This window comes from Anser anser (assembly GCF_964211835.1).
Source record: "Anser anser genome assembly, chromosome: 2".
NCBI classification, from domain to species: Eukaryota; Metazoa; Chordata; class Aves; order Anseriformes; family Anatidae; genus Anser; species Anser anser.
The window spans coordinates 74,941,395-74,967,212 of record NC_139721.1 but is presented as its reverse complement, the minus strand read 5'-3'; the positions used below and the strand labels follow the sequence as shown (position 1 = coordinate 74,967,212).

The 25,818-nt window shown below is 37.8% G+C and overlaps 1 protein-coding gene across 4 annotated transcripts in view; it reads right to left on the bottom strand.

The window, feature by feature from the left end:
• ADCY2 (adenylate cyclase 2) overlaps positions 1 to 25,818 on the bottom strand; it is a 219,193-nt gene that overhangs the window by 14,468 nt on the left and 178,907 nt on the right. For all 4 annotated transcript variants that reach the window (XM_083827173.1, XM_083827172.1, XM_083827175.1 and 1 more), the window contains 4 exons: positions 17,947 to 18,066; positions 13,442 to 13,626; positions 11,854 to 11,938; positions 4,444 to 4,602 (listed from right to left, as the gene is read on the bottom strand). In XM_083827173.1, the coding sequence (XP_083683299.1) occupies positions 4,444 to 4,602; positions 11,854 to 11,938; positions 13,442 to 13,626; positions 17,947 to 18,066 (549 nt within the window). The remainder of the gene's footprint in view (positions 1 to 4,443; positions 4,603 to 11,853; positions 11,939 to 13,441; positions 13,627 to 17,946; positions 18,067 to 25,818) is intronic.

The following is a 25,818-nucleotide window of genomic DNA, read 5'->3' as shown; positions in this document are numbered from 1 at the left end:
GACTTTTTTTTTTTTCATTTCCACTTACAGTATGTTTTTCTCTTTTTAAAGAATCTCAAAGTAAACCATGTCCATACTCCCCAAATATTCAGTCTTTGTGGCCTGCATTTTGCTTCACATCTACCTATTTCAAATTTATCTCAGGCATGTCCAGGCTGAAGCTACAGTAATATTTGCTTATAAATATTCTCAAAACTTAAGATCTGACATGCTAAGTGCTCTCCATAGACCAGTTAGCAGAAAAGGCACAGAGACTACATTCTGTGGTTTATATTGGTTCTCCTTCTATCTCCTCAAGTCACCCTCCCGGTAACTTGATTTCATTAGTGGGTGAAGGAATTCATGCCACACACATGCTGCTGGCTTTTAAAACAGGGAAGGGGCTAAAAAAAACAAAACAAAAACAAAAACAAATAGGGCTTGGTAATGGAAGGAGAAATTCACAGTGTTATATAGAAGACTGGAGGAAGATAGAAGAGTATTTCAGAACGTAGATAACTAACATTCAAAACGTGGATTATTACACGTACTTTTGAAACTTGACCTGACAAAATAAACAATCTGTATATATCTGTGATGAAACATTTTTTTCACAGAACAAATTTGTTCATATTCCTACCAGCTAAACAAACCCAGTAAGTTAAATCCAGCCAAATTAATAGTACTGTTGTAACTAATATTAACACACAATTCTATTGTCCTAGGGATTCTGTGACATTAGTAGTTAATTAGTAACAAAAGGCTGTTTTAATTTCCCAGATTAACATTAGATAGCAGCTTTCTGTTTTATTTACTTTATTGAATCCTGCTGATTTTGCACCCTGAGAAAGTAAAAACCGACAGAATTGCTCATGAGATATGAGTTGTAAAGTCTGTGAAAAAGACAAAATCTCGTCACACAGGTGACAGTGGGGCACTGCCATATCTGAAATAGTACATGAAAGTAATGCCATGTACAGGTTTTTTTGCGAATATAAACTCAAGTCATAAGAATTCACGTCTGCTAGGTGCTACAACTGAACCTTTACAGAAAAAGAAAACTAGTTGCACAGGGACATGACAGAAGCATACATGTTACTGAATAATATGAAGTCCAGATGGTAATGTGATTCTTTTTACCACCTCATAATACCGGAACCAGAAGACAAACAGGACATTTAGAAGTAGAACAGGGAAAAAATATTTTACATGTGTGAGACATAAATGTATAGCTCAATTCTATTCAGCTACATGAAAGAAAAGAGCTTAGGGGGTTAAAAACCTTAACAGTTATGGGAATACTAGAAAAATGCATAACTAGGAAGTATATAAAAAGCAAAAAAAAAATATATATATATATATGCCCTCAAATTTACAGGCAAAAGCAAAACAGGTGAATACCACGTTAATATGCAGCTGCTCCTAGAACTTCTGCTGAAGGAGCCAGCGCTGGATACTATCAGGGCCATGCAGGTGACTGAATCACTGATGGATGGCAACTCATGCCTTCTTATGATTGCCACTGAAAAAACTGTTGTTACTGAAAGCAGAAGTGTCACCCAGAAAAAATCATGGCAACTTGTACAACGCACAGTCATAACGAAGAGGATATGACTAAGCAAAAAAACAGGAGCAGAAATTCAAATAAAAGTGCTGTTGTGACACAGAAAGGGTCAGTGTGCTCTATGCTGTTGGCTGTCCATGCAGCAGGGGACAAACAGCCTGTAAAAAAGGGTTGCGTGCCTGAGTGTTATATCTACAAACTCAAATCTACCTTTTCTATAACTGGAGTTATTACTCCTTCCTCTCCTCCACCTCAAAAACAAATACACAAAGTTGTATGTGAACACCTGTCATGTTGAAGCTCAGCAGCAGTGTCTCGTTTGTCCTCGTTCCGCTCTTAACAAGGGGCAATATCCATCCCTACTAATGCTGTATAACACAGTACCAGCACAGAAACAACAAATGGCACTGTTTATAGCCACGAGTAGTAATTGTGGCTGTCACAATAAATGTCAAGTAATTTTAAGCAGGCATTCCCAGATAGTTTATTGCAATCATTCATAATAATAAAGGCTGTGGCAACCAGGTGTCTTAATTTTCCTACGAGTACTTCTCTTGAAAGAGTACTCTCCGAAATGTTTAATCAGAAAATTAAATGCAGCAGGAAGGAATGGCTTTATTTCAACAAAAATAAAACCACTCTCTTCCACAGTCAATCCTTTTTTTTATCCTTCCTTTTATAACATCTGAATTTCTGCTGCTGGGCTTTCCTTACTGTCCCGTCTTCTCCAGAGCCTAGAGACCTTCTCAGGATGAAGGAGGCAAACTGGTCCCCATTCCATATGGCTCGTGAAAGGCTACAGAGGTCGGCTTCTCTGGGGCACAATTTCTGCTGGCTCTGCCCGGCAGCTAATGAAGCAGGATTCTTTTTGCTAGGTATTCAGCTCAGTAATGTGCCTGCAAGTGAGCTCGCAGCACAAATGCTCCTGGGTACTTCGTAGTCATAGGGAAGCTGGATGCTAGCAGCACAAAGGAGTAGCGTGCAGAGGTCAGTCACAGAAGATACATCTAATCCTGGCCCCGTTTCCTGCTTTTCATTTTATATTTGTTCTTCTGTCTCTCAACTAGAAAGTACCCTATCTGGTACCCAGCATACAGACTGTAAGCAGAAACACAGTTCTGGAGGCTCTGATAGAGCAAACAGACCTTTATGACATTTGCCTGCTTTGAAATAATTTTACTTCTACAGTATCAGCATTAGTCAACATGTGTCCTGTTATGAAAAGACCTTTATTGGTCTTTTAAAAGTACAGTCCCACTGCTCGCAGTTAGCATTCATCCACACATTTTTTCCCTTTCATTCCTGCTGCATTCATTCAGCAGCATACTTAGTCTTCCCTTTCCTTCATACAACTGCATGCACAAAACTCTAGGAGGGCAAGTAGTATTCAGAAACAAGACTATTCATCCATTAGGTTAATCTTCATCTCAAAATCTTCAGTAGAAAAGAATATAGATAAACATACTAACATGACTGTTTGCCACTAGGGAAGACAAACAAATTTCAATTCACTATCTAATTACCTAAATATCCACAGAAAGAAAGTAAAAGTTTGATCTGTTCCAACATATTTTTGGGTGTATAAACATACACATATACACAACATCCTTTAAGGCCTGACACATCCTTGCAGATGCTGAAACAAATCTGAAGACATGCCAGATGCCTGTATTCCTGAACATTTCCAAGAATTTGAAAGGTTCTTGCCTCTCTGAAAACTGTGTTTAAAGACGTACAATGCAAAAAAAAACAACTCAAGATTGTTGGATTTTTACTTTTTTTTTTTTTTTTAAGGGATGCCACTAAAATCGTATCAAACCATTTTTTCTTCAGCTGACATGATAGACTGGAGAGATCAGCACAGTACCATTTCTCATCTTCACTAAATTTACTAAAGCTCATTCCAACCCAAGAATCTTGAGGGGTGACAATATAAATCCAGCTGCCAACACAAGGGTGAGCAGATGGTGCTGCTCTGCTGGGGAGCTGAGACGGAATAGCACATAAATGAGAAAGCAATCTCCTGACGGTTTGCTGTGTTTAATGCCTGATCTAAACTGGAGCCGAGCCATCTTGGTTTTCAGCCAAGGTCTTCACTGGATTCAAAGGAACCCCACAGCAGTTTTCATTTGACATTAGCTACCTAATAAATATTTGCAGGTAATACTAAAGTACTACTAATAAAGTATGTTATAGTACTGCTTAATGCAAACCACAGTGAAACCAAAGGGAAAACATCGTCCTTTTTGACTCAGGAGATCAAAATGAATCCCTAAAGCTGCCCTCTCCCCTCTTCTGTCAGTTTTAGAACTATTGTTTTGTATGAAGTTCAAACGACTGCATTTAAGATCTATATAAATTGCTACTCTCTCTAAATATTTTTAATTTTTTTCATCCTTCTTTTCTTTATTAAAACCATAAAGCAGTATTAGAAGCAGATCTGAATTGCGCTGAAGTCAACAAGGGTCTTTTGGATGACTTTTGTGGTGCTTGAATTAGGTCGATAAGCAGTGAGTAAACAGGTATTTGAGTCTTCAGAACCTTCTTCCAGAATTAAAATAGCCACTTTTTCAGGGAACGTGTTTATTTTCACTTCAGTAAGCAAGGTCTCCAGTCACCAGAAGCAAATTCAAAACGAAGATGCAGCTCCACTCTAATCACAAAGGAAAAAGCATCTGAATGCATATTAATGTATGTTAAAATAATTTCACATTTTTGATTTCAAGGTACTACGGTGCATTCAGTGCTATAACGTAAGCTTTTCGGGAAGGTAAGGGGGAATGAAAATAACTGTAAATTATACTCTGACTGTATGGACCTACTGTTTGACTCAGCATTGAGTGGTATATCCACAACATGCTGCCTTCATACAGAGCAGAAGATATATAGAGATGGCTCACCTCATTCTTCAGATTTCTTGCCAAGAAGTGTTCAGCTACATGGGCAGGAAGCACATTCTCCAGAAGCACACGATTTAGGTTCTCCATGGTTTCAATCTCCTCCCGCTCTTTTTTGAACTTGTTCTTCCACAGGAAGTCTAACCTACAGTAATATTCATTCTGTTACAAGAGGACACAGAGGTAAAGAAACAATAGGCATCTTGTCCTGCTGGAGTACAGGTTTAAGAGACAAAATAAGCACAGTATATTATTTGGATATTATTTGGCCACTCAAGTACAATTTCAGATCCCTCAGAGGTCAACAACCAGGCTCACAGTATGTGGCATACATTTCATTGAATTTATAACTGCTCCCCACTGCCCTCCAAAAAAAGGCCCACAAAAAAGCCCAGGAATAAACAACAAGTTGCAAGGTGCCCTAACCAACGGAAGATTTGTGTATATACTTTCAGGCTTTGGTAGAAATTCATCCCACGAATTAAATATTGTTATGGAAACAATTTACAGGTTTGCAACTTAATATGATGCCTAAATTATCTGAAGTGTGGAATTCCACTTACACTAGTGGGCATTTCAGGAAGACCCTAACTTTTACCAACTTTAAGTTATGTTATGCAACCAGTCTGGTAAAAATGAGGTAGTAGAGGAAAGATATTGGAAAGATATTGATATACTTTCAGTTCTTCATGAAACACGTTTTCTCCTTCTAGTACGCATACAGCAAAAGCTTTACTGGTTTTAGAATAACAAGAGAGTTTTAAATTGGAATTTTTTGAAGATTATAAGAAATAGCCCAGTCAGGTGGTTGTTTTCTTTTTGTGTTTCAAAAATGATTATAATACTTTTATCCTTTTCTTCTTTTTGTACCTGAGTTATCATTATATAGAAATGTATAAAATTCCTGGAATATTAGTATTTTTGAATACACAATTTCATTAAAAACGTATTGAAAAATGAATTAAGTTGCATTTTTCCAGGGCCCTCTGTATGTCTTTTCAATAATGTCCATGCTTTGTGGTAAATTCTGTGCCATTATTTCTACATTAAAGACTCCACTGGACTATCTCATTTAAGTTGACATAAATCAAGAGCTATTTCAATGTAGTCCAATGGTTTAACACTACTCTGCAGCCTCAATGAAGACTAAGTTATTAACGAAGAGAACATGATTATGATCACAATCTTACATAAAAAAAAATAAAAATTCTAGCCATTATTATTAACAGTCAGTAACTGTTCACATAAAAACATGAGAGTAGTCCTTCTGATTGGATGTTTGCTGCCACGGCTCAAAATGATTCATAGTAGAAAGTTGAAATGAGATGGTATTAAAATGATTTTTTAAGCTTTCAAAAAGCTATGAAGGTAAAAATTGGTGAAGCAAAAAATCCATCTGCTGAGAAACTCTAAGATGAAAAAATATTACGAGAGAAACCATGCCTCCACTAAATTCATAGAGAGAAATGCAGTCAGGTTTCTTTAAATTGGTTGATAAGTCCTGGGTACTGTTTAGATATTTAATTAAAAATGTACCATATGATGCAAAATACATGCAGCCATCTTTTCAGAATGTCTTTTTTATTCTTATATCAGTATTTATATGTGCAAGTTCCACACACATATGATAAACTTAAATGCCATGAACCGTATTCATGCAGCAAGAATCCAATAAACTGTCTTGATGCAGCAAAAATCCAATAAAATACTGGGATGCCAAAATTATTTGCATAAATTGTCAGAAGTAAACTGCAAGTCTGGCATAAAATCAAAATTAGGTATCCATACATTGTACCAACTTTGTATTGAAAACAAAAGGAACTAGATAAGCTGAAGTCTTCAAAATTATGTTTATTTTTTAAGACCTAATATTAAACAAATAATTTATTTACTGTTTTATTATTTATTGAAATTTAGGCTGTGAAAAAATGGTAAAGAGAACTCAGAAATCAGCAAGAAAGCAGAATGCACTGTACAATTTGTTTTGAAATTAAAAATGTCAAGGTGTATTTCAAAATGCGTATTCAGACTTTTACAAACATATAAACACTACCTTAGTTATTCAAAATTGTGGGGTTTTCTTTGTATGATATACTTAATTTAGTAGACAAGTCATTAAAGAACCTGTTCAAACTTTATAGCCTTAAAGTCATCTGAAAACCAAGATTGCATCCTACTTTACATGTTATCTACAAAACCTTTTTAACATATCACCATGAAAACAGCTCAGAATGGCTCTCATACCGCAGCAGGCACAATATCGTGGAGATACAAAAACTTGCCTTCTTCACCTTACGCTATTTTACTTGACAGCAGTTCCCAGCTGGTGTGCATAGAACACCGAGAGAGGGGTGAAGGACACTGCACTCCTCCAGGCACTAGAGATAATTGGCTTCCTCCAGGACAAGACACTGCCACGCGTCTGTGCAAGGCAACACCATTGACTTGAACCAGTTGGGGGTAACAAGAACCAATCCATGTCTCATTGCTTGACTGCACAATATATTATCTGTATTTTTAAATTCTAGTGCAACACTCACCTGGGTCTACTTTTAATATTTGCCTCAGAAAGAGGAAACAAACTCAATGAACTTTCTCTCATCATTGCAGTAAAGTCACACAGAAAGTCAAGACAGGCAGCTCATGAGTCTTGCATGCCATTGCATTCAGCACAGGGGCAGAGTGATGGTAGCACTAAAGCGGGTAAGATCACTGCAAAGAAATTAAGTGGGGGTTTTCATTCAAGTGAGGAAGTTAAGGAGACTCACTCCATCTCACAGCCATTACTTACAGACAGTGAGTCTGAGAAACTGCCTCAGCATGGGGCAGCAGCAGAAGATGCTCCTCAGAGCATATGAATAAATGTTCTGATGTTCTCAGAGCACATGAATGAATTGACCAACAAGAAGTCATCAGCTCTAAAGTAACTGCAGTGAAAAGCTGCTGGTCCGAAACTTGAGGTGGGAAGCCTTATTCAAAACAGCCACAGAATTGTAGAACTGACAAATGGCAAGGATGTAATGCAAATCTTTGGAAAAGAACTGAGGTGACAGTGGGAACAATACAGCAAGATACTTTGGAAAAAGCTATGTTAAAGAAAAGAGCCATTTAGACATATTAGCTAAATCTGATATAATGGGGAAGAGTTGATACTGCCTCTGTAAACATGCCTCCAACTCTTCTGTTACAAAGACGCCAAGGGCATGTGAATTGCAGAATCACTGAATGGTTTGGGTTGGAATGGACTTTAAGGATCACCCAATTCCAACCCCATTGCCATGGGCAGGGATGCCACCCACTAGACCAGGTTGCCCAGGGCCACAACCAACCTGGTCTTGAGGCAGCCTGTTCCAGTGCCTCTTCACCCTCTGAGTGAAGAATTTCTTCCTAACCTCTAATCTAAATCTCCCCTCTTTTAGTTTAAAACCATTCCGTCTTGTCCTATCATTATCTGCCCGAGTAAAAAGTTGCTCTTCCTCTTCTTAATAAGCTTAAAAAAGTACTGAAAGGATGCAATGAGGTCTCCCCAGAGCCTTCTATTCTTCAGGGTGAACATCCCCAGCTCCAGTGAATAGGAGTGAACTTTCAAATAAGTGTTCATTAAGTTCTTTCAGAAAAGACTTTTTAAAAGACTACATTACATGAGAAAAAAATAGTCCTTTCATGGAATAAAAGCTAGCTAAAAAACAGAACAGAGACTACAAATAAACAGTTTTCACAGAATAGGGAAGTTACCATAAACATCTGGGCAATAGAACAGCCAGCGAATTTCAGTGTTTATAAACCTAGTATAATAAATCATTGGAAAAACAAAATATTCACTCAACTCACAGAGTATATAAAGGTATACATAATATTAGGTACAGATGAGAAAAAAAAATTCACATGCTACATCAACATTGGTAATTCAAAATGGGTCATAAGAGAGACTTAATGCTCATCAGGGCTTAAATGTGAGCACACTCCTTATAGAGCCCAGCCTATGCCAATCTGCATTTTCCAGGCAATGCCTGAGCAGGGGTAGAGAGTTTGCATTCTCAATATATAGCCTGCGTGTTGCCAGACTGTTTCAGGAACTCTGATGGCATGCCTGCAGACTGGAATGTGTCATTCGATCTCTGTGCCAGGGAAGGGTCCCAACCTACACAGCAATGACCATGGGAAAAAAGCAGTTCTGCTTTCTCCAACTTCACTTCATGCTGCTCATGCCCATCCTATGCTGATTCTTTTGGAACAAGCATGGATGCAGCCACACCATAAAACCAGATCAGGAAACGGATCTGGCTGAAAACCAACCATTTTCCAGGGTTAATTTTTAAGCCAGATCATTTCCCTATTTTGGGCCACTGTACAGTTCTGCAGACAGCTGTGCCAGCACAAATGAGGAGATACAAAGATAAGAATGAGTAGCTGAGGGAAGGACTACGTCTTTCAGTAGGAATGTTGGTTATGCAGCTAAGAGTATTAGTTGAACCTGAGAGTTAAGTTTACTCATATAACGTGTAATGATACACCAGCTCTGCCTCCCTCCATCCCCATTCAGCCAGAGGCACGCTCCCTCTCCTACTTTTGGATCAGCACAGGCATCTGTCTGGCCAGAAGTGAGCAGGCTCACAGGGCTGGGCTTGCAAGCACTCATTTTTTGTTTAGATGAAATTTCTGGTAACTCACTCTGGAGGCAGAGGAGCACCGGTGCAAGGATAAGGGAAGTGGAAAGAACAGTTTTCATAAGTGGCTATTGTCTTCAGCATTGTTAAAATACGCAGATATTATGAAATGAGAAAGGCAAAGTTATTAACTGCAAGGTCAAAAACATATGACAGCAAACAGAGAAATGACTTGTATGTTACCCTCTGTGGAAGAAGGGTGCTGGGGTAGGAAAAGGCTCAATCAGAACTATAATGAGAGGAAGACTGCACTTGGCCGTAAAAACATCTCTACTAAATCCATGATTTTTGCTGTTCATGAGAGCTGGGAACATTATTTCCCAGGTTTCTTTGTCCTTGAGAACACAAGCTGCAACGTCAGAGACTGCTGTCATTTTGTGAAAAATGTTCTTTGACTCAACATTTCTGTTTGCCTAAGTAGATGCTGGTGAGTAACGTCGTACTGGGTTCCTCCAATTTCCATAAATACATTTGAGATGAGATGTCCAATATCTAGGGGAAAAGCATGCAGAATAAATGCCATTCATCATTTCTCCTGAAGGGGAGGTGCAAGAATGGGTAACTATTAATGTGGAAATGTAGCGTAAGATTTTGCCAACTGCTGTGCTCTTTTTTTGGCTAAGGGAATTTTACTTATTCCTTATGATGAATTTGTGAAGGTTGAAAGGTTGTCTAAAATCTAAGAGGCAACAGGAATAATAGAAAAAAAACCTATCCAAAAGCTTCCTATTTTTCTAATTTAACCAACTGATCTAGAAGATATCTAAAAGATGTTGCCTTTCCTTATAAACACTGGCCCTGTTAAACCTTTATACTATTGCAGGGACAACAGAACTGTAGATATTATTAGGACTTCAGAACAGATAGAAAGCTAGAGCTTCAGAACAGATAGAAAGCAACTTTCCATCACTGTCCAAATCAACAGTTTGTCCAGTGAATGCACTTCTTGCCCCTTTTTTAAATAATAATAAAAAAGCAAGCAAACAAACAAACAAAAAAAACAGTAGATTGAAAAGTAGGGTTGAGAAGAACTGAACAGTGGGCAGCTGAATGCCAGAGGTTATGGCCCGTGCCAGAAGCAGCAGAGAAACTGCTCGTCAGGAATTCCCTCCTCTAATCCTACTTCTTTTCACAGTAGGATTAGGACATGGATTTGGCAAAGATCCTGGCAAAGCAGGAGGAACAGGAAGGAAAATCTGGCTATTTGCTGGAAGGAGAGGCTTCCTCTGTCTCTGTTCTTATCTTCTTACTACCAGTCAGTGTCACTAGCAGTAACTTAAAATGGCAGATCTTAGGTCAGGTATGTATTTAAACTAGTTCATAATATTTTCTAGTTATCATTTAGACTTTGCTTGAGAATGTTTGAAAACACAGGTTTTTTTCCTCCTTTCTTTATAAGGGAGAATAAAGTAATTTAAAAATCAAAGGCAACAGACTGAAGAGCCATGAGCAAGCAGTATCATGATGAAGATCCTGAACCTACAGCTCTGAAAACAAAGATGTTTGACATTAGAGGCTCATTTCTCAATAGGCATGACAGTCAGAGAACAACATGCCCACATTGCTGCAGCATGCGAAACAGAAACCTTCTTATTGATGTGACTCTGCCCATAAAGAAATGCTCTCTTTGCTTACTGAAGATGATGCTCCTTTTCTATTTTTTCTTGATGTTGCGCCCAACCCCTTTATTTGACACCTTGGCTGACAGGGACTCCCTGGTGCGATGAGTCATTTAGCCCTGTTTCCAACTCGAAGTAGCTGCGTTGCAGCCCTGCTCTCTGCTATTACCATCAAATGAGCCAATGCCAGTACGGTGCTGGTAGTAAGGTTGATGATGATTTTTATTGAAACTCAAGAATGTTCCCCTACAGCAAAAACTGGAGAAGCTGCCAGAGAGGAATTTTTTATCTAGTAACCTGGAGGGCCAGCTTGGCAATTTAAATGACAGTCATTGTGTTCCGTGGAATTGTAATGTAAATGAGTGATTTAAGGACAGTATGACACAAGATCCTTCCCAAGGATCCTACCGCAGGCTATGGCTGTGCAGGCTGCTCTTGAGACCTCACATGGATTGCCTCTTTTATCTCAGAGCCATGTCTTGTGCGCTATCTCACTCCTGGCATGATGAGCTTCTAGCCGTGGATCACAGACAGGCCGGAGGACCCGGAAAGAGAACTGCCCTGACCCCTACTCTCAAATATAAGGGTATAAGACCACCCACACCATGTTGGTACTGGAAAAAGCACAACTAGGTAATGAAAAGAGGAGTTTCCTCTCAGTTAATAGTTTCAGTATAACTGTGGCCTCAGTATGTGGTACACTTCTGTGTGCATGCTACACTGTTTCTGTGTCTGCCTCAAACAGTAATAACTGTGAAGAAAATAGCTTGTAATTAAGCAACTAGGGAGACAGCAGATGGATGCAGACAGATGGGAGCACACTAGGAAGCTATGAGACAATATTGGTCAGCATGACAAGCAATAGTCACAGTGCACTATCAGTATAATGCCTACAGTCTCCACGACAGCTATTGTGGCGTTACTGGTGAGTTGTAGGGATATATTGGAAGACATTAAAGGAAATGATAGCATTTTAGATGCTTCTGACACTCCTTTGCAAGGGTGTGGGGCAAAAAGGAATAAAGGTGCTTGTCAGAAAACCTAAAAAATCCCCGAGAAGGTGGGAAGCTGCATGTGGAGGTGATATTGTGTCTACTGATGCAGATGAAAAGAACTGAGCGTCTTACCTGTCTACCCAAAACCAGTAACGTGACGAAGAATATAAACAAAGAAACTGAGCCCATTGTCTTCAGATCTTTTAGTACTCCAGGCCTATAAAATAAAAACGTAAGTAAAGCAAGCTGCTCAGAAGTTAAAATAAAATTACTTTAGCACAAGGATATTGAAAAGACTGCAATTTATGCCACTTTCTGGTATGGAAATTAGGACCATTTAAATATGATATTCTTTATTACCTGATAAAATATTATTTTTATAATGAAACTTTAATTCTTCTACTACATTCTGTGCAAATGTGTCCACATTTTGAAGTCCAGTACTACGATGAGGATTTATTAAAAATAATATCCTTCTTTGCTAACAAGTGGAGAGCATTTGCTGCTTATTCTACACAGGCAGAATAAAAAGAGATTTTTTTGTGTAATGCAATACTTCCATAATGGAAAGTTTCACCTTGGATCCAAAGAACGTGAACAAATGGAAACTGAGGCAACTAACTTCCAAGATGACTTTTCAACTCAGAATTACAGAAGGCACAAGCTAGATCTTATACAGAGTTTATTAAAAATTCTGCTTTGGGAAAAGACACTAGAAGTAATGGGAAACAGTTTGCACTAGCACTCCGATACTGATGCCACTGAAAGAAGAACCTTGGTGAGAGATTTAGGAAGGAAAAAACAATAGACACACAAGCTTAACTGGCAAAATCAAGGCTGCCAGAAGCACATAAATGTAATCTGTCACGTGGTTCTCCATTCCGTCACACAGATATCTTTCCCACTAAGACAATAGAAATGTAAAGACCTCTTTCTGTTCATTTAATCTTTACACTAAAACTCAAGGAAAACATATGCTTTTTGTTATTTCAGATCTCTTTCCACGGATGTCCTAAAGATCTGGCACAGTTAGAACAGAGGAAAAATGATAATGAAATTCTACGCTGAATATGTAGACTTTCTGTTGTGGCATACGCACTGTTTGCTTACATAAGAGAATGACCTCTTTGTTTTAAAGATGAGGTAGAAACTGCATGTGTCAAAAAAATCTTTTACACAGCAATAAATCTAATTAGAGTCATAATTTTGGTCTTCCATAGTATCACCTATAACAAAGACTTCAGAAGCCTCACTGAAAATTTACCATATGAATTTACATGTGCAGCAAAAAAGCATACAAACTATAGGTTTACTATTTTTTTTCAATAGCAAAGACTCTATTTCTAAAGTAATAAGACAATATATTAGTTCTGAAAAAGTTGATTTCCTTTGGCTTGCAGCAAATATGCTTTAAGAGCCTTAACAACATTCAAACCCTCATCTTCCTAATACCCTTTCCTACAAAGAAGCAAATTAATCCATACTGTACTTCCTATAGTATGTGATATATGCACCTTGCCCAGACTTGTTTATTTTATTCTAATGCTCTTGGGCAAAACATTAAATCATGTATTAACTGCAACACAATCATGATTTTAGATTGTGACTTGTACAATATATAGCCAAATACGTAGAAGAAAAATTGTTCTATAACATAAGAACTTCCATTGCTGATATCTCATTTACATTCATTTCCAAAGGACTGGAATCATCAACCTACCTTTTTAGAGGTGCCATTGCGTACATAAATTTGCTGTAGTCGTCCAGCATGGGCCCATGAGTGTGCAGAAGGATAACGTTGTAGCCCACCAACGCAATCAACATTATCACCATTTTCAACTCATAATTTATCCTCAGGAAAACGGAACAGGAAATGAGCCCTAATATGCAGCTGTATATAAAATACTGGCAAAGGAAAATCAAGTGGTAAATATTTAAAATTGGCTGTTGAGTAGGCAATCACACATAATGAAGTGCCTAGACTAGTTTAAAAAATATATTAACTTTAATATATTTATATTAATATTCATTATATTAATCTTATTAATTATTTATTATTATATTAATATTTAATATATTAATATAAAAGTTAATATATTAACTGACCACTTAAGCATGGTATCTATCACAAAAGATAATATAATGTAAATAATCATAGTACGTGGGACTACAGACGTGGTTTACAGACTGTCAATAACAATCAGAAACTGGTATTTCATAAAATAGACCCCCTTTCTCATTAGGCTCAAATTCACCCTAAACTCAGGAGAATCCAGATTATGCTCCTCATTTATGCTTACTAATTTTTGCTTTGTCACTTTTGATTTATTCATCTGTGTATCAGTAAGTGCCTGTGTGTGGGACACCACTGCTGGTGTGGAAGTCTCCTGCAAGAGGCTACTGCCAGCATAATGACAGATTTACTCCTGTGCCTCTGTATGGTTTTCACTCGTGCTTGAATACAGTAACTACCCACTATGTATTGCTGAGCATACGGGAAGATCAAAGTCAAAATGCTTGAAAATCTATAAACAATTTAATTGCCTATTTCTGCAGTATTTGTAAACTGTTGCAATACACACAGATGTTATGAACTTCACAGATACGCAATTTTACAAACTCTTGAAATATGATTAAGAAATGAAGAATACAGGGAGACTAACATGGCCTATGAATAATATATCTATTAAAAAATCTTTATGTCAAATCCTCTTGATTTATGACTACTTAAGGATACATTCAATTGTTAAAAAAAGCCTTTTCTTTACTACGTCATATTTATCGAAAAAAAATATGCATGGTTGAAGTTGCATTCCTGGAAAAAGAAGATTTTCTCTTGATAATCTCTGGAAATGGATTACAGCATCAAAATCAAGGCTAAAACAGAAACAATACAGTCCCACTAGAATCATTATCTTGGTCCTTAACATAGAGCACACCTTTGCCAAAGATTGTTCCTGAAAATTACAGTCCTGCATCTTGTAAGGAAATTATCTTTCCTTAAACTACAAGGCATTCTATTTCTAGATACGTTATTTTCAGACTACTGTTGATTTGTTGATGGCAGTACTTTTGACATAACCTGAATCACTGTATACTAATTTTGGAGGATCACTGAGAGTAATTTTCTCAGTGCCTGTCAGACAGAATTGATCCTCCATATAAATCTTTGCTGTTATTATAATTTCCTTGCAGATACGCTTGAAGTAAGAAATAGAAAGAACTGTTCTTCAGAAACAAGAAAAATAAAATTTCTCCTATGGTTGTGTTCCACAGGAGGTCACACTATTTTTTCAGAATTTAGCATTTTATAAAAGTAATAGCATCCATTTTATATTCTATATGACAACCAACTTGAGAAACTACTTTGCCATTGAAAAAAAGCAAAAAAAAGGCAATCTCGAACAGTTTAACAAGGACCAAGAAATTTAGCATTCCAAGTGGAATAAAGTCCCTCTTAGTGTTCCATAGGAATACATAGACCAGACTGAAAATTTCAGTCAAGATTTCAGATGTGGGTAGACTGGATGATATAACAGTGGCACAGACATACGCCGACTCTGATATTGTGTATTGCAATGCAAGACTCGAGTAAGCACCAAACCCCATGCAATGCCACAGGCTAGGGGCAGAGTGGCTGGAAAGCTGTGCACAGGAAAAAGATCTGGGGGTATTGGTTAACACTCGCCTGAACATGAGCCGGCAGTGTGCCCAGATGGCCAAGAAGGCCAACGGCATCCTGGCTTGTATCAGGAATAGCGTAGCCAGCAGGACCAGGGAGGTGATCGTCCCCCTGTACTTAGCTCTGGTGAGGCCGCACCTCGAGTGCTGTGTTCAGTTTTGGGCCCCTCACTACAAGAAGGACATCAAGGCCCTGGAGCATGTCCAGAGAAGGGCTACAAAGCTGGTGAAGGGCCTGGAACACAAGTCCTGTAAGGAGCGGCTGAGGGAGCTGGGGTTGTTTAGTCTGGAGAAGAGGAGGCTCAGGGGAGACCTTATTGCTCTCTACAGCTACCTGAAAGGAAGGTGTGGGGACCTGGGGGCCAACCTCTTCTCACAAGTAACTAGTGATAGGACTAGAGGGAATGGCCTCGAGTTGTGCCAGGGGAGGTTCAGGTTTTCTGAGAAGTTATTTTAGGGTGTAGAGGAGGAAGAGAATAAATCAATTTGCTTCCAAATGAACTATATGCTAGCGGGGCTGAAATAATTCAAAAATCTGTTATTCACTAATTTTAGATTATGTCATCAATTGATCTGTCAGCTCCACTATTATAAATCACAGAATGTTTATCTACATGAGTAATGCTTACAGATAAGACAGATAAAAGGGGCTGATATCCAATTTAAGAAAACAAGCATTCAATATCTCATTCAGTAAAGTGAGAAGAATTTTATTTTCAGGTTTTTAGAAAACTTTCTAAGGATAAAAAGTAGTAACTCAGAAGGAGTTTGCAGCTTTTTCAAGCTAGAACTTAGTAGCTCTGCAATGCCTTAGGATGAAAACAATGTGCATTTGAGAGTTGTTTAATCAACAAAACAAGGGAAAAATAATTTAAAATACTTTTGCCAATCTAAACTTTTAATTATTATCAGAAATGACATTTTAAAATAATTGTTGTGCCGATTTATCAAAGACAAAGTTTCTGTGATGAAAGAATGCATTTTAATAGTTTCAAACTTATAAATCATTAATTGTTCTAAATGTGCTAGTCATAGGAAGAGCTGACAAGCATCTTAGTTAAAGATGAAAACAGGAAAAAGTCACACTAAGATTTTTTTTAAGATTGAATCTAAAAATAAATGCAATTCATGAAAAATGTATCATCCAGACGCTTGTTGGAGAACTTAATAATAACAAAGAAAACACTATCTTTCAAGTAAGATAAAAAGGGGACCCAAGAACTGGCTAATTAAACAAAACAAAACAAAACACAAATATGAATATGCATAGGAACAATTTATTTCTAAGTGCTTATGAGTAAGTCCATATATAGAGGCTGGGAGAAGGACTGCATCATCTCTTTGACAGCAAGGAAAACTTCATGTCAGGGCCAAGAGGGAACATAGGCATATCAGTACCAAGTTTAGTTTACTTAACTTGAAAATGAGAAATAGAAACTTGTGCTCTATTGTCACGTTATCAAAGAGATGCTGGAAGTTTGCAAGTGCTACAGTTAGCTCATTTTTTTTTCCAGAAGAGTTCTATACCTGATTAACATCTTGCTTTGGGGTGTGTCTAGGAGTGTTTATCTTGACACAGTTAATAGTTATTTCATGTAACCTGGTCTGGTGGGAGGTGTCCCTGCCCATAGCAGAGGGCTTGGAACTGGGTGATCTTTAAGGTCCCTTCCAACCCAAACCACTCAGTGATTCTGGGATTCTGTAACTATATGGAAACCAGCACACACCATCATGGTACTGGTGCCACCAGTTCTACATAGAGACAAAATAGCTTCCCTTCTCCTCTTGCTGCCTCATGCTTTTTCATCCAAAGCCTGCTGACCTATTTTGGCACAGTATGTAACTTGTTATGTTCAGTTGCAGGTCTTTTGTAATCCCTCTAAGAATCATTACTTTGTAGGATACAGGTCCCATTTTTGTAGGAATGTCCTCCCTCCTCTTGCATGTGTCACCATGCTTTTGTTCACACTAAGACATCTTATTCAAATCAGTTCAGATCTTTTTAGACAGTTTATGTGGTGGTATACGAGTGCTGTATTTCCTCCCACCCACCCTGCCTCTTAATCAAATACGCAATAACGACAGCAGTCTGCTGATCACAGATTTCAATTTTACCATCAGGTGAACAATGAAAATGGTGAGTATTTTCAGGCCTACCACTGTTGCTTGTGAAACATGTCTCCAGGCCAACCTTGTTCTCTCACTGACAGGCATTTGGACTTTGCTCAGTGCACAGTCTGTTTTACAGTCACTGCGTGTTCTCATGACATCTCACAACACCTTTTGGTTAGGATGACTGAGCTACAGTTCTTAACAGGCTGTTTCCTGAATTTTAACCTGACATTCACTAAAACACCTGTTTTCAGAAGTACTAATCACCTCTACCTTCCCACTTCCTTTCAAGGCAGTTGCAGGTGGCTGAAAATAAAACACGCTTTTGAAGCAGTCTTAAGAAGTGGTTGGCATTTAACTTCCAACAGATCCAGTGACATTCAATTTAGAATAATGGTTGTAAACAATCAAAGAAATCTAAAATGAACTTACCGGCAGGAAAAAACAGTTGTTTTGTATACACCACCGTGTCTGATTACTCAAATTAGGAAAAGTTGTATTTGATGAATTAAGAACTGGGGGAAAAGCTTTCACAGCATTATCCAGGAAAAACTAGAGAAAAACAACATGTAATCCATTAGCTTGTCAGCTGGTTAAGGTCAAAATAGAGAAGAGGAATGGAGAAGTGGAAAAAACCTTGCCAGTAATTATTTAACTTTGGTATTTTGCTGCAAATTGAAATAGTAAAGGGAAAATGACATCACTTCGATTACGTGTTCCTGCATGCTTCAGACAAAAACAACTTTGTTAACCTCCACAAGACATATTTGAATAAAAGACAAAAAGCTCTTTGTTATGTTATCTTCATATATCAGAAGCTCACACATGAAAGAGACAATGATAAAATAAATTCAATATGAATAATTTTTGGTTTTACCTCAGCTGAACCTCCTATTTAAATATAGGAAGAAATAAATAAAGAATAAAAAGTCTTTACTAAAGTTGATTTACACAGGTGTAATCCTCATAATAATCATGACAACAAAATTGGTATTCAAGTCTTACTGAAACAGACGGGACAAACCAGTATCTCCTAAAGCATCAGATTCTGCAAGCTGATCTCACAAGTAACCACCATTATGCAGTACCCCTTGATGTACTCTTGAAGTGAGCTCTCAATGAGTTATATTTCTCTGACAACACTAATTTAACCGCTTTGAACCTCACCACATAAACCAATTCAAAGTTTAACATCTTCATTTTATTTACGACCAATTCCTACATCCTTGTTCTTGTACTAATCTCACCCTTAAGCTTCCAAATAGCTCCTTTATTTCAGCCTTCATTATGCTCAGTAATCTATGCTTTTCCATTTTTTTCCAAGAAAACATGCTCTTCATTCCCCTGATCGTTCTGGTAGTCACCATCTGTACATACCTCTTTCAATTTAACCTTCTGGGTGACCAAAACTGCAAACACACTTCCCAGATTTTGAGTACTGCAATAACACTAATACTAATTCTGCAGAAAATATGTTTTCATACATCCTAGAGAAACAAATTCCTTGCTTACTGCTATAAAAAATTGTAGATAAAAACATCTACATTGACATAATCACAAAAACTAACATCATACTCAGCAAACATGAGGTAGTAGTCCTCCACTCAAGTAAATTTCATTTATACTTACCATGATTTAAGAGTGGTCACATGGATGGTAATTGTGATTCAGTTGAGATGACATTAAATTCACATAACTAATCAAAATACTCAACTTACTGCATGTCCATTTGATGAGCCTACAACTTACATCAGAATTTCTTGTTCCTAGTCTGTCAGACCAACCATAACCTTGCACTCTGTACTACTGAATTTCATCCTAGTTCTTTTATCTCAACTCTTCAGCCGACTTCTTCCTTTCTAAAATCTCAGACCTTCCTTCACAGACATTGCCTGCCACCTTAATCCTATCAGCAAATGTCACTGTCACTCTCATACACTGTATATGAAAATCCACACCCGGCTGACCATTGCAGAGCTTCACAGGTTGCCTCCCTCTCACCAGTTGTTCTCTGCATATAGCTGTTTTGTAATCCACCTCTGAATTCTTTCCCCATCCCCATCTTCTGCAGTTTACCTGCTGTACCAGAGGAAAACTGCTCAATTCACTCAGATTAATCCATTCTGCATCAAAATGGTTATTGATTTACTAACTAACACCAGATTGAGTCAGCCACAGCTCTGTATAGCCAAGTCTTGAAAACTTCCAAGGATACAGACTCCACAATCTCCCTTGGCAACATGTGCCAGCCCTGTACTACATGCGGTGACTTTTTTTTTGTTTTCAAAGACCATCCAACCTCCCAAGCCACCACCTGCAGTCAGCACTCCTTGATATGTTTTGTGGTGCTTATTGAGAAGAGTTGGAAACCTTTATCTCTGAAACACCCCTTCCACAGATGCAGGACCAGCTGTGCACCAGAGGAGGTAATCGATATGCCAGCTGTTATGAAGTCTTCTTTACAAGAAACTGGCACTCCCTCCGGAGTACCTTGCAGAATGGGCTCACCTTCAACTGTACAGTCACGCTTTCAGGTCATCTTCCTTCACTAGCATGCTTCTGTCTGTTTATGTGTAACTACACATAATTAACCAGTAGCGAACTATTCATTCAGGTACAGTATCAGTAATATAGCAGACAAAACACAAAAAATGTTAATAAACACCTACAAATTCTGAAATGTTCTTCTTTAACTAATCCCAAGGAGCTCTAACACATGGAGTTGTATGCACATCTACCCCTTCTCACAAGATGAGTGGGTTAAATGCACACTTGCTCTTATGGAAGCATGGGGCACTCTACATGCAAACCCCTCCTGTAGGGAGATGTGGGTGCTACAGCTTTACGTGTAGCTGCTCTCCACAATCTACTGATGTGCATGAGGGTGACAAAGTACCCCACAAGTTCATGAATACAGACATACCCGAGGTGTGGGTAAGAAGGGTGACTTCTAGCGGTGTCAAACCAGGTTTTGATTGCTGCTGTTTCCACTCCAAGAATTCTCACACTTCTCCTCTACTTGTGTTCAGCCTAATTCCTTCTTTAGTTCAAAATTCCTTCTGAAGCCCCGTGGTTACTGTTTAACCCAGCTGATGCTGGTCATCCTCTTTAACATGAACAGTTTTGGGCAAAGGTCCTACAGACTGCTCTAAGTATTTAAACCCTTTCCTCACCTCCAACTATTTACATAGACATCCTCATCTTAATAGGTGCCCTTACCCAGGTAACGTGCCAAGGGTGGACGATGAATCCTGCTAATAGTGCATATAACTTTTTTTGCAAACATGAAATAATTGCATTTAGTTTCAGAATCCTGTCCCAGGCATGCCCACAGAGCAAAAGATTACATATCATGAGGATCTGCAACATAATCATATTATATATACATAAATGTGTGTGCATATATATATAAATATATTGATTTCTATTAAGGCATTTTAATCTTGTTTTGAGCTTTGGTACAGGGCATTTCTGACCTATAAATGTATACACAGAATGCGATATAAAAGGTGGTGTATATATGAATACATAAATAAGCATAGAGAGGAATAAAAAGGATATGAAAGCATTGTCTTCTCCCATGAGCCAAACAACACTTATTTCTGAATGATGTGTTTGTACTTGTATTTCTCGTCTCTCATCAGTTATCTACATCTGCTATCACGCTTTGGAGATATATATTGTTCTTCAACATAGTATTTTTTTGTAAGAGACAGCTCAGTCCTACTAAGCAGTCACACCTACTCAAATGACTCAAATGAAAGCAATATTTTTTATGAATACCAATGTTTGCCAGGGAACATCTGAGCACACTACCATTAAATTCTCATTTTAACTTCATATATTCTAGCAGCTTTTTCTTCTCTTGTGTTTGTATAATCTTCAATCTTCAGTTGTGAATTTTTTGTCTCACATGATGAAAATACCTGCTGTGCTGCTATGTCTTTCAATAGGAACCATGTGGTAAAAGATCCTCCCCTGATCACAGGATAAGCATGTTAGTGCATCTCTCTTGTTATCTGACCAGGAATCTACACAAGATTAACACATTCATCTTCTTACTAAAAATAAAGTCAACTTTTTCACCAAGGTACTTTAAACACTTCTGCATAATCCACAAGGCACCAGAACCAAGACTTCCCAACGAATGTAGTCTGATAACCTGTAAACATGGCCAAGTTGAATGGGTTGTATCTCACCTTACTAAGCAAGTGGACTTACTGATTTCCAGGTTAAGGCGCATAAAATAGCATCCTATTAAGAAGAAGGAAAGGTGGCAGAATTTAGTATTAAAGTGCACTAACCAAAACACACTCTAAATTAAACAATTATGGAATAAAAAGTAAGATGTGTAAACTTTTAAGAGTTACTACGTGAAGAGGTTAGCCCTGTGACAGGTGGGCAGGAGGGAGAGAGGTGGGAAAGAGTCCTCCATTGACCTACTGAATCATATGGTGAAGAAGTTGCAAAATTAATTGATCTGAGTATCTACCACAGTTAGTCCAACTGTGGTCACAAACCTGCAGTTGCATATGTCATGCGGCATCCGTCTGTGAGGACAAATGCTACAATCAGTTTCTGTACAAATCAGAACTCTAAGAAATGTGGTTTTGCACACCAGCAAGAAACCACACAGAACAAAGGTAAGCTGTGCATGAAGGAGCTGCTCCAGGATCGGCAGTTCCAGAGCAGAGATGTGCTTAATCAACTGAAACACTTAAGCAGCAAAAAACCAAAGGTCTGAGACAGCACATCTAAATTTACAGCTTAAGTTTAATTTGACCCCATCACTATTTTATCTTCTTTATTAAAAAAAATTACACTGCAAATAGACATGTGAAAACTATAAAGAAAAGTATAAAAAGATCTTTGTCACTCTCCCTCTCTCTCCCCACTAAGTCCTTGCCTCATATGAATATTTTAAATTGAGCTCTATTTTAAATTAATTTTCTGCCATTACAGAAGAGCTATGCAATTTTCTCAACATACAATGGTCTACAGCTTTTATAATACTGTTGTAAAGAAAGTCCATGTCTATTCTCTTGTTCAGCAAAAGATATAGTGAGAAGAGTATACTTTTAAAGTATGGCAGAAGTGTTCATGCGTGGTATTACTGGTTGAACTAGAGGATTTGTGTTTCCCTTAAAACAAAAAAATGAAGCAATGATGCAGCATCATTCTTTTGTTTGAAGCTCTGAGGCAAACCTGCAGGACTTCTCTTGTTCATTTCTTCTTTTTCTGCCAACTCTACAAATATCCATGTGGCTTGAGAGAACTTTCTGCTCAAAACATGTATTGCCACTTCATTTGAAAATGACAGTTGGTCCAACAGCTGAGTCCCCAGGTCCCCACAGGAATGGCAAAAGAATAATGTGGAGAATCACAAATTCTGGTAGCATTTCTCTTCTTCATGAACTTATAAGCAGGAGCTTTAGGTGAGCCTGGAATGCTAATTACTTAATGAAGTTTTTCCATAATTTCATTTCATTTCATAAAAAGCTCATGTGTCAAGAAAAGAAGGCATACCTATTTTAAGTATCTGTGTATTCAGGTCCCAGCCTCCATATAGAGGCACTTGAAAGCAACTGCCTTCTTCAAAGGTCCCAGGAGCATTCCATAAGATAGGCAAGGAGCCTGCTGGGCCTTTACAGACTCAGATACCATCACGTGCGGTGTTTTCTCTTTATGTCAGTTCATCTGTGGAGCGAATGACTGTGTAACAGCATGCCTCTGTCTCTCCCTGCACAGTTGCAAGACACCAGAATTGCTGTATCTCTGCTAGTCCACTGTGCCTAGACTGATACTGATTTTTTAAAAGTTCTTAAATTCTTCCTATAACGTGGAATGGCTTTGTGGTGGAGCCCTGCATGTACCACTTAAATGACAACTCCAGCTGGGCATTACCTTTTCTCCCCACAGGCCAGGTCAAGCTCTAGGCCGTGTCCATTTATTCTTTAAAGAAATACATTAGGCACCCTCCAAAATAAGGTCTCCAATGTGTTAGGCACTGGAGGGACATGTAATCAGAATGCATCTGCCAGAAGACCTTGCTTATTTAAAATATAGCACTGAGCAAGATCAGCAACTGTATTAACAGAGTTAGCTACGCTAAAAGGAAGGTGTATTAACGAAACCAACTTTTTACTATGAGCATAGAAGCAAATTTGTTCAATTATCTGTCATTGTTAAAACACGGCCATGAGTAGAGGGAAAACAATATGCGGCCAATGCTTGCTCCCATGCTTACAGACATACATTAAACAATGGAGCAAAAATACTCAAACCGTCAATCTTGTATTTCTAAAGACCTTTTTTTTTTAAGACAAAATACTCCAGTAGTTCAAAATTTACTGGATGAAAGACAGAAAAGCAAGTAACATCCTGACTCTTCAATCTCGTAGTTAGGGGAAAGTATAGCCCTGAGATTCTGTTGCTGTGCCACGAATCATTCATACATTTGCTGCAGAAGTCACTGAAACAAAATGCTCTTCCATGGCTCTTTCAGCAAGCCACATCCAGATCACCCAAATGGCAGAGTGTGATGAGGCACAATCATTTGATGTATCATCTACAGCCATGCATTCAGCTTCCACAAATCGACCCACTGAAGTCGCACAGTCCTGCTGTTGCTCTGCGATGTCTGGATTGTTCCCTGCAATATATTTCCTCATGTTCTCTCTAATGCAGGTCAACATTGCAAACAGAGTCGTCCTCACCCATTGATAACTGTTCTATTTTATATATGGCACCAAATCTAACGCTCAATGGAAGCAGCATTAGTCATCCTCTGCCTGTAGCTAAGAGGTACTCAATACTTCGTGTCACATTAGCTGTTTTTTAACTTCACTCCACTGATCATGACTATATACCCCTTAAGACTACATTCGGATGTCTGCTAAAACAGCTCGTTTGAAATCAAATTGCACCCCCACTCTATTCTAATGTCTCTTGACCATAAAGATTAAGTTTTATTTGACATTTTGGTCTTAATTATGATTTATTAGGTGTGGGATGGTTAGACACTTTTTATCTCCATTAAATCTTAATGGCTACATTTTGCCTTTTCCTACTGAAAGAGTTCATGGAAATAAATGCAGTTAATGGACTCTGCTATTAAGTACATGTTGCTTGGAGATATAATAATGATACTTCAGAGTCTCTCCCACAATTTTCTATTAATATTAAGGAAATGCAAATTTCACAATCACATTTAAAGTCATTTTTGCTAGTCAAACTATTAAGGTTTAGTTTCAAGGTGGGAATTGTACTTAAAATTATCATCTCATGAATACCATGGAACATGATTATTTGTAATAGTGCAGTCATTACTGATAAGGCACAAAGACTTTAAAATACAGCATATTAAGTTTCACTGTAACATTCAGTCCACATAAAAATGGACTTGAACCAATAAAATTGAGAACGTTTTCCTAAAAATGATGTAGTGAACAACTGCTTTTTTGCTAACATATCTTTTTCTAGTTGAAGGCCAAATTTTCAGTCAACTGTACACAATAGTAGAACTTCAGTCTAAGGAAAAAACAGTTGCTGACTATATCTTCTTTTACATTTTTTAACTTTTTTAAATTTTAAAATAACCATATGCTTGCATGACCTCTAACTCAAAATATAGTTTAGTACCAAGTAGGTTATTGAATTTCTTTGTATACATTTATTTAATTTAGTTCAAAATAGGAGAAACTGTCTAATCTGACCTCCATTTTACAAGCCACTCCATCTCTATGTTTCGTCCTGCAGCATTCCCAGTTAACATTTCCTTGTTTAAACTTTATCTTTCATAAAGGCATATAGTCTTGAGCTGAGGACAAGAAGCGATGGAGAATCAATATTTTTTCTGAACAAATTTCTCCCATTGCTAACTGTCTTCACTGTTGAAATTGAGCCTAATTTCTCATTTTCCAGTCACCGCTTGTGTCTTTCTCTATGAATCTTATATATAAAATTCAATTAGCTGAATTTTAAATTCCTAAACACAGAATTGTTTTTGAGTCTATCTCCTCTTCTTAAAAATGTATGAGAAAGAAAGAAAAATATCTCCTGAAAAGAAAACCAACAAAACCAAGATTAGGATTGCTTAATAGGAAAGAACTGAGATAAGGCTCTACCACAAATGCCAAGTGTTCACATTTAAAAGCCCACATTACATCATTACATCATTCTGACAGGTTTAGTACTTACTGTAACAAATGATTGACTAAGGGTCCCCTGAAATGTTACGGGAAAAAAAAAAGTGTACGTATTATCAGTCTTGAAGTTCTTTATGAACTTCAAGTAACAAAAAGT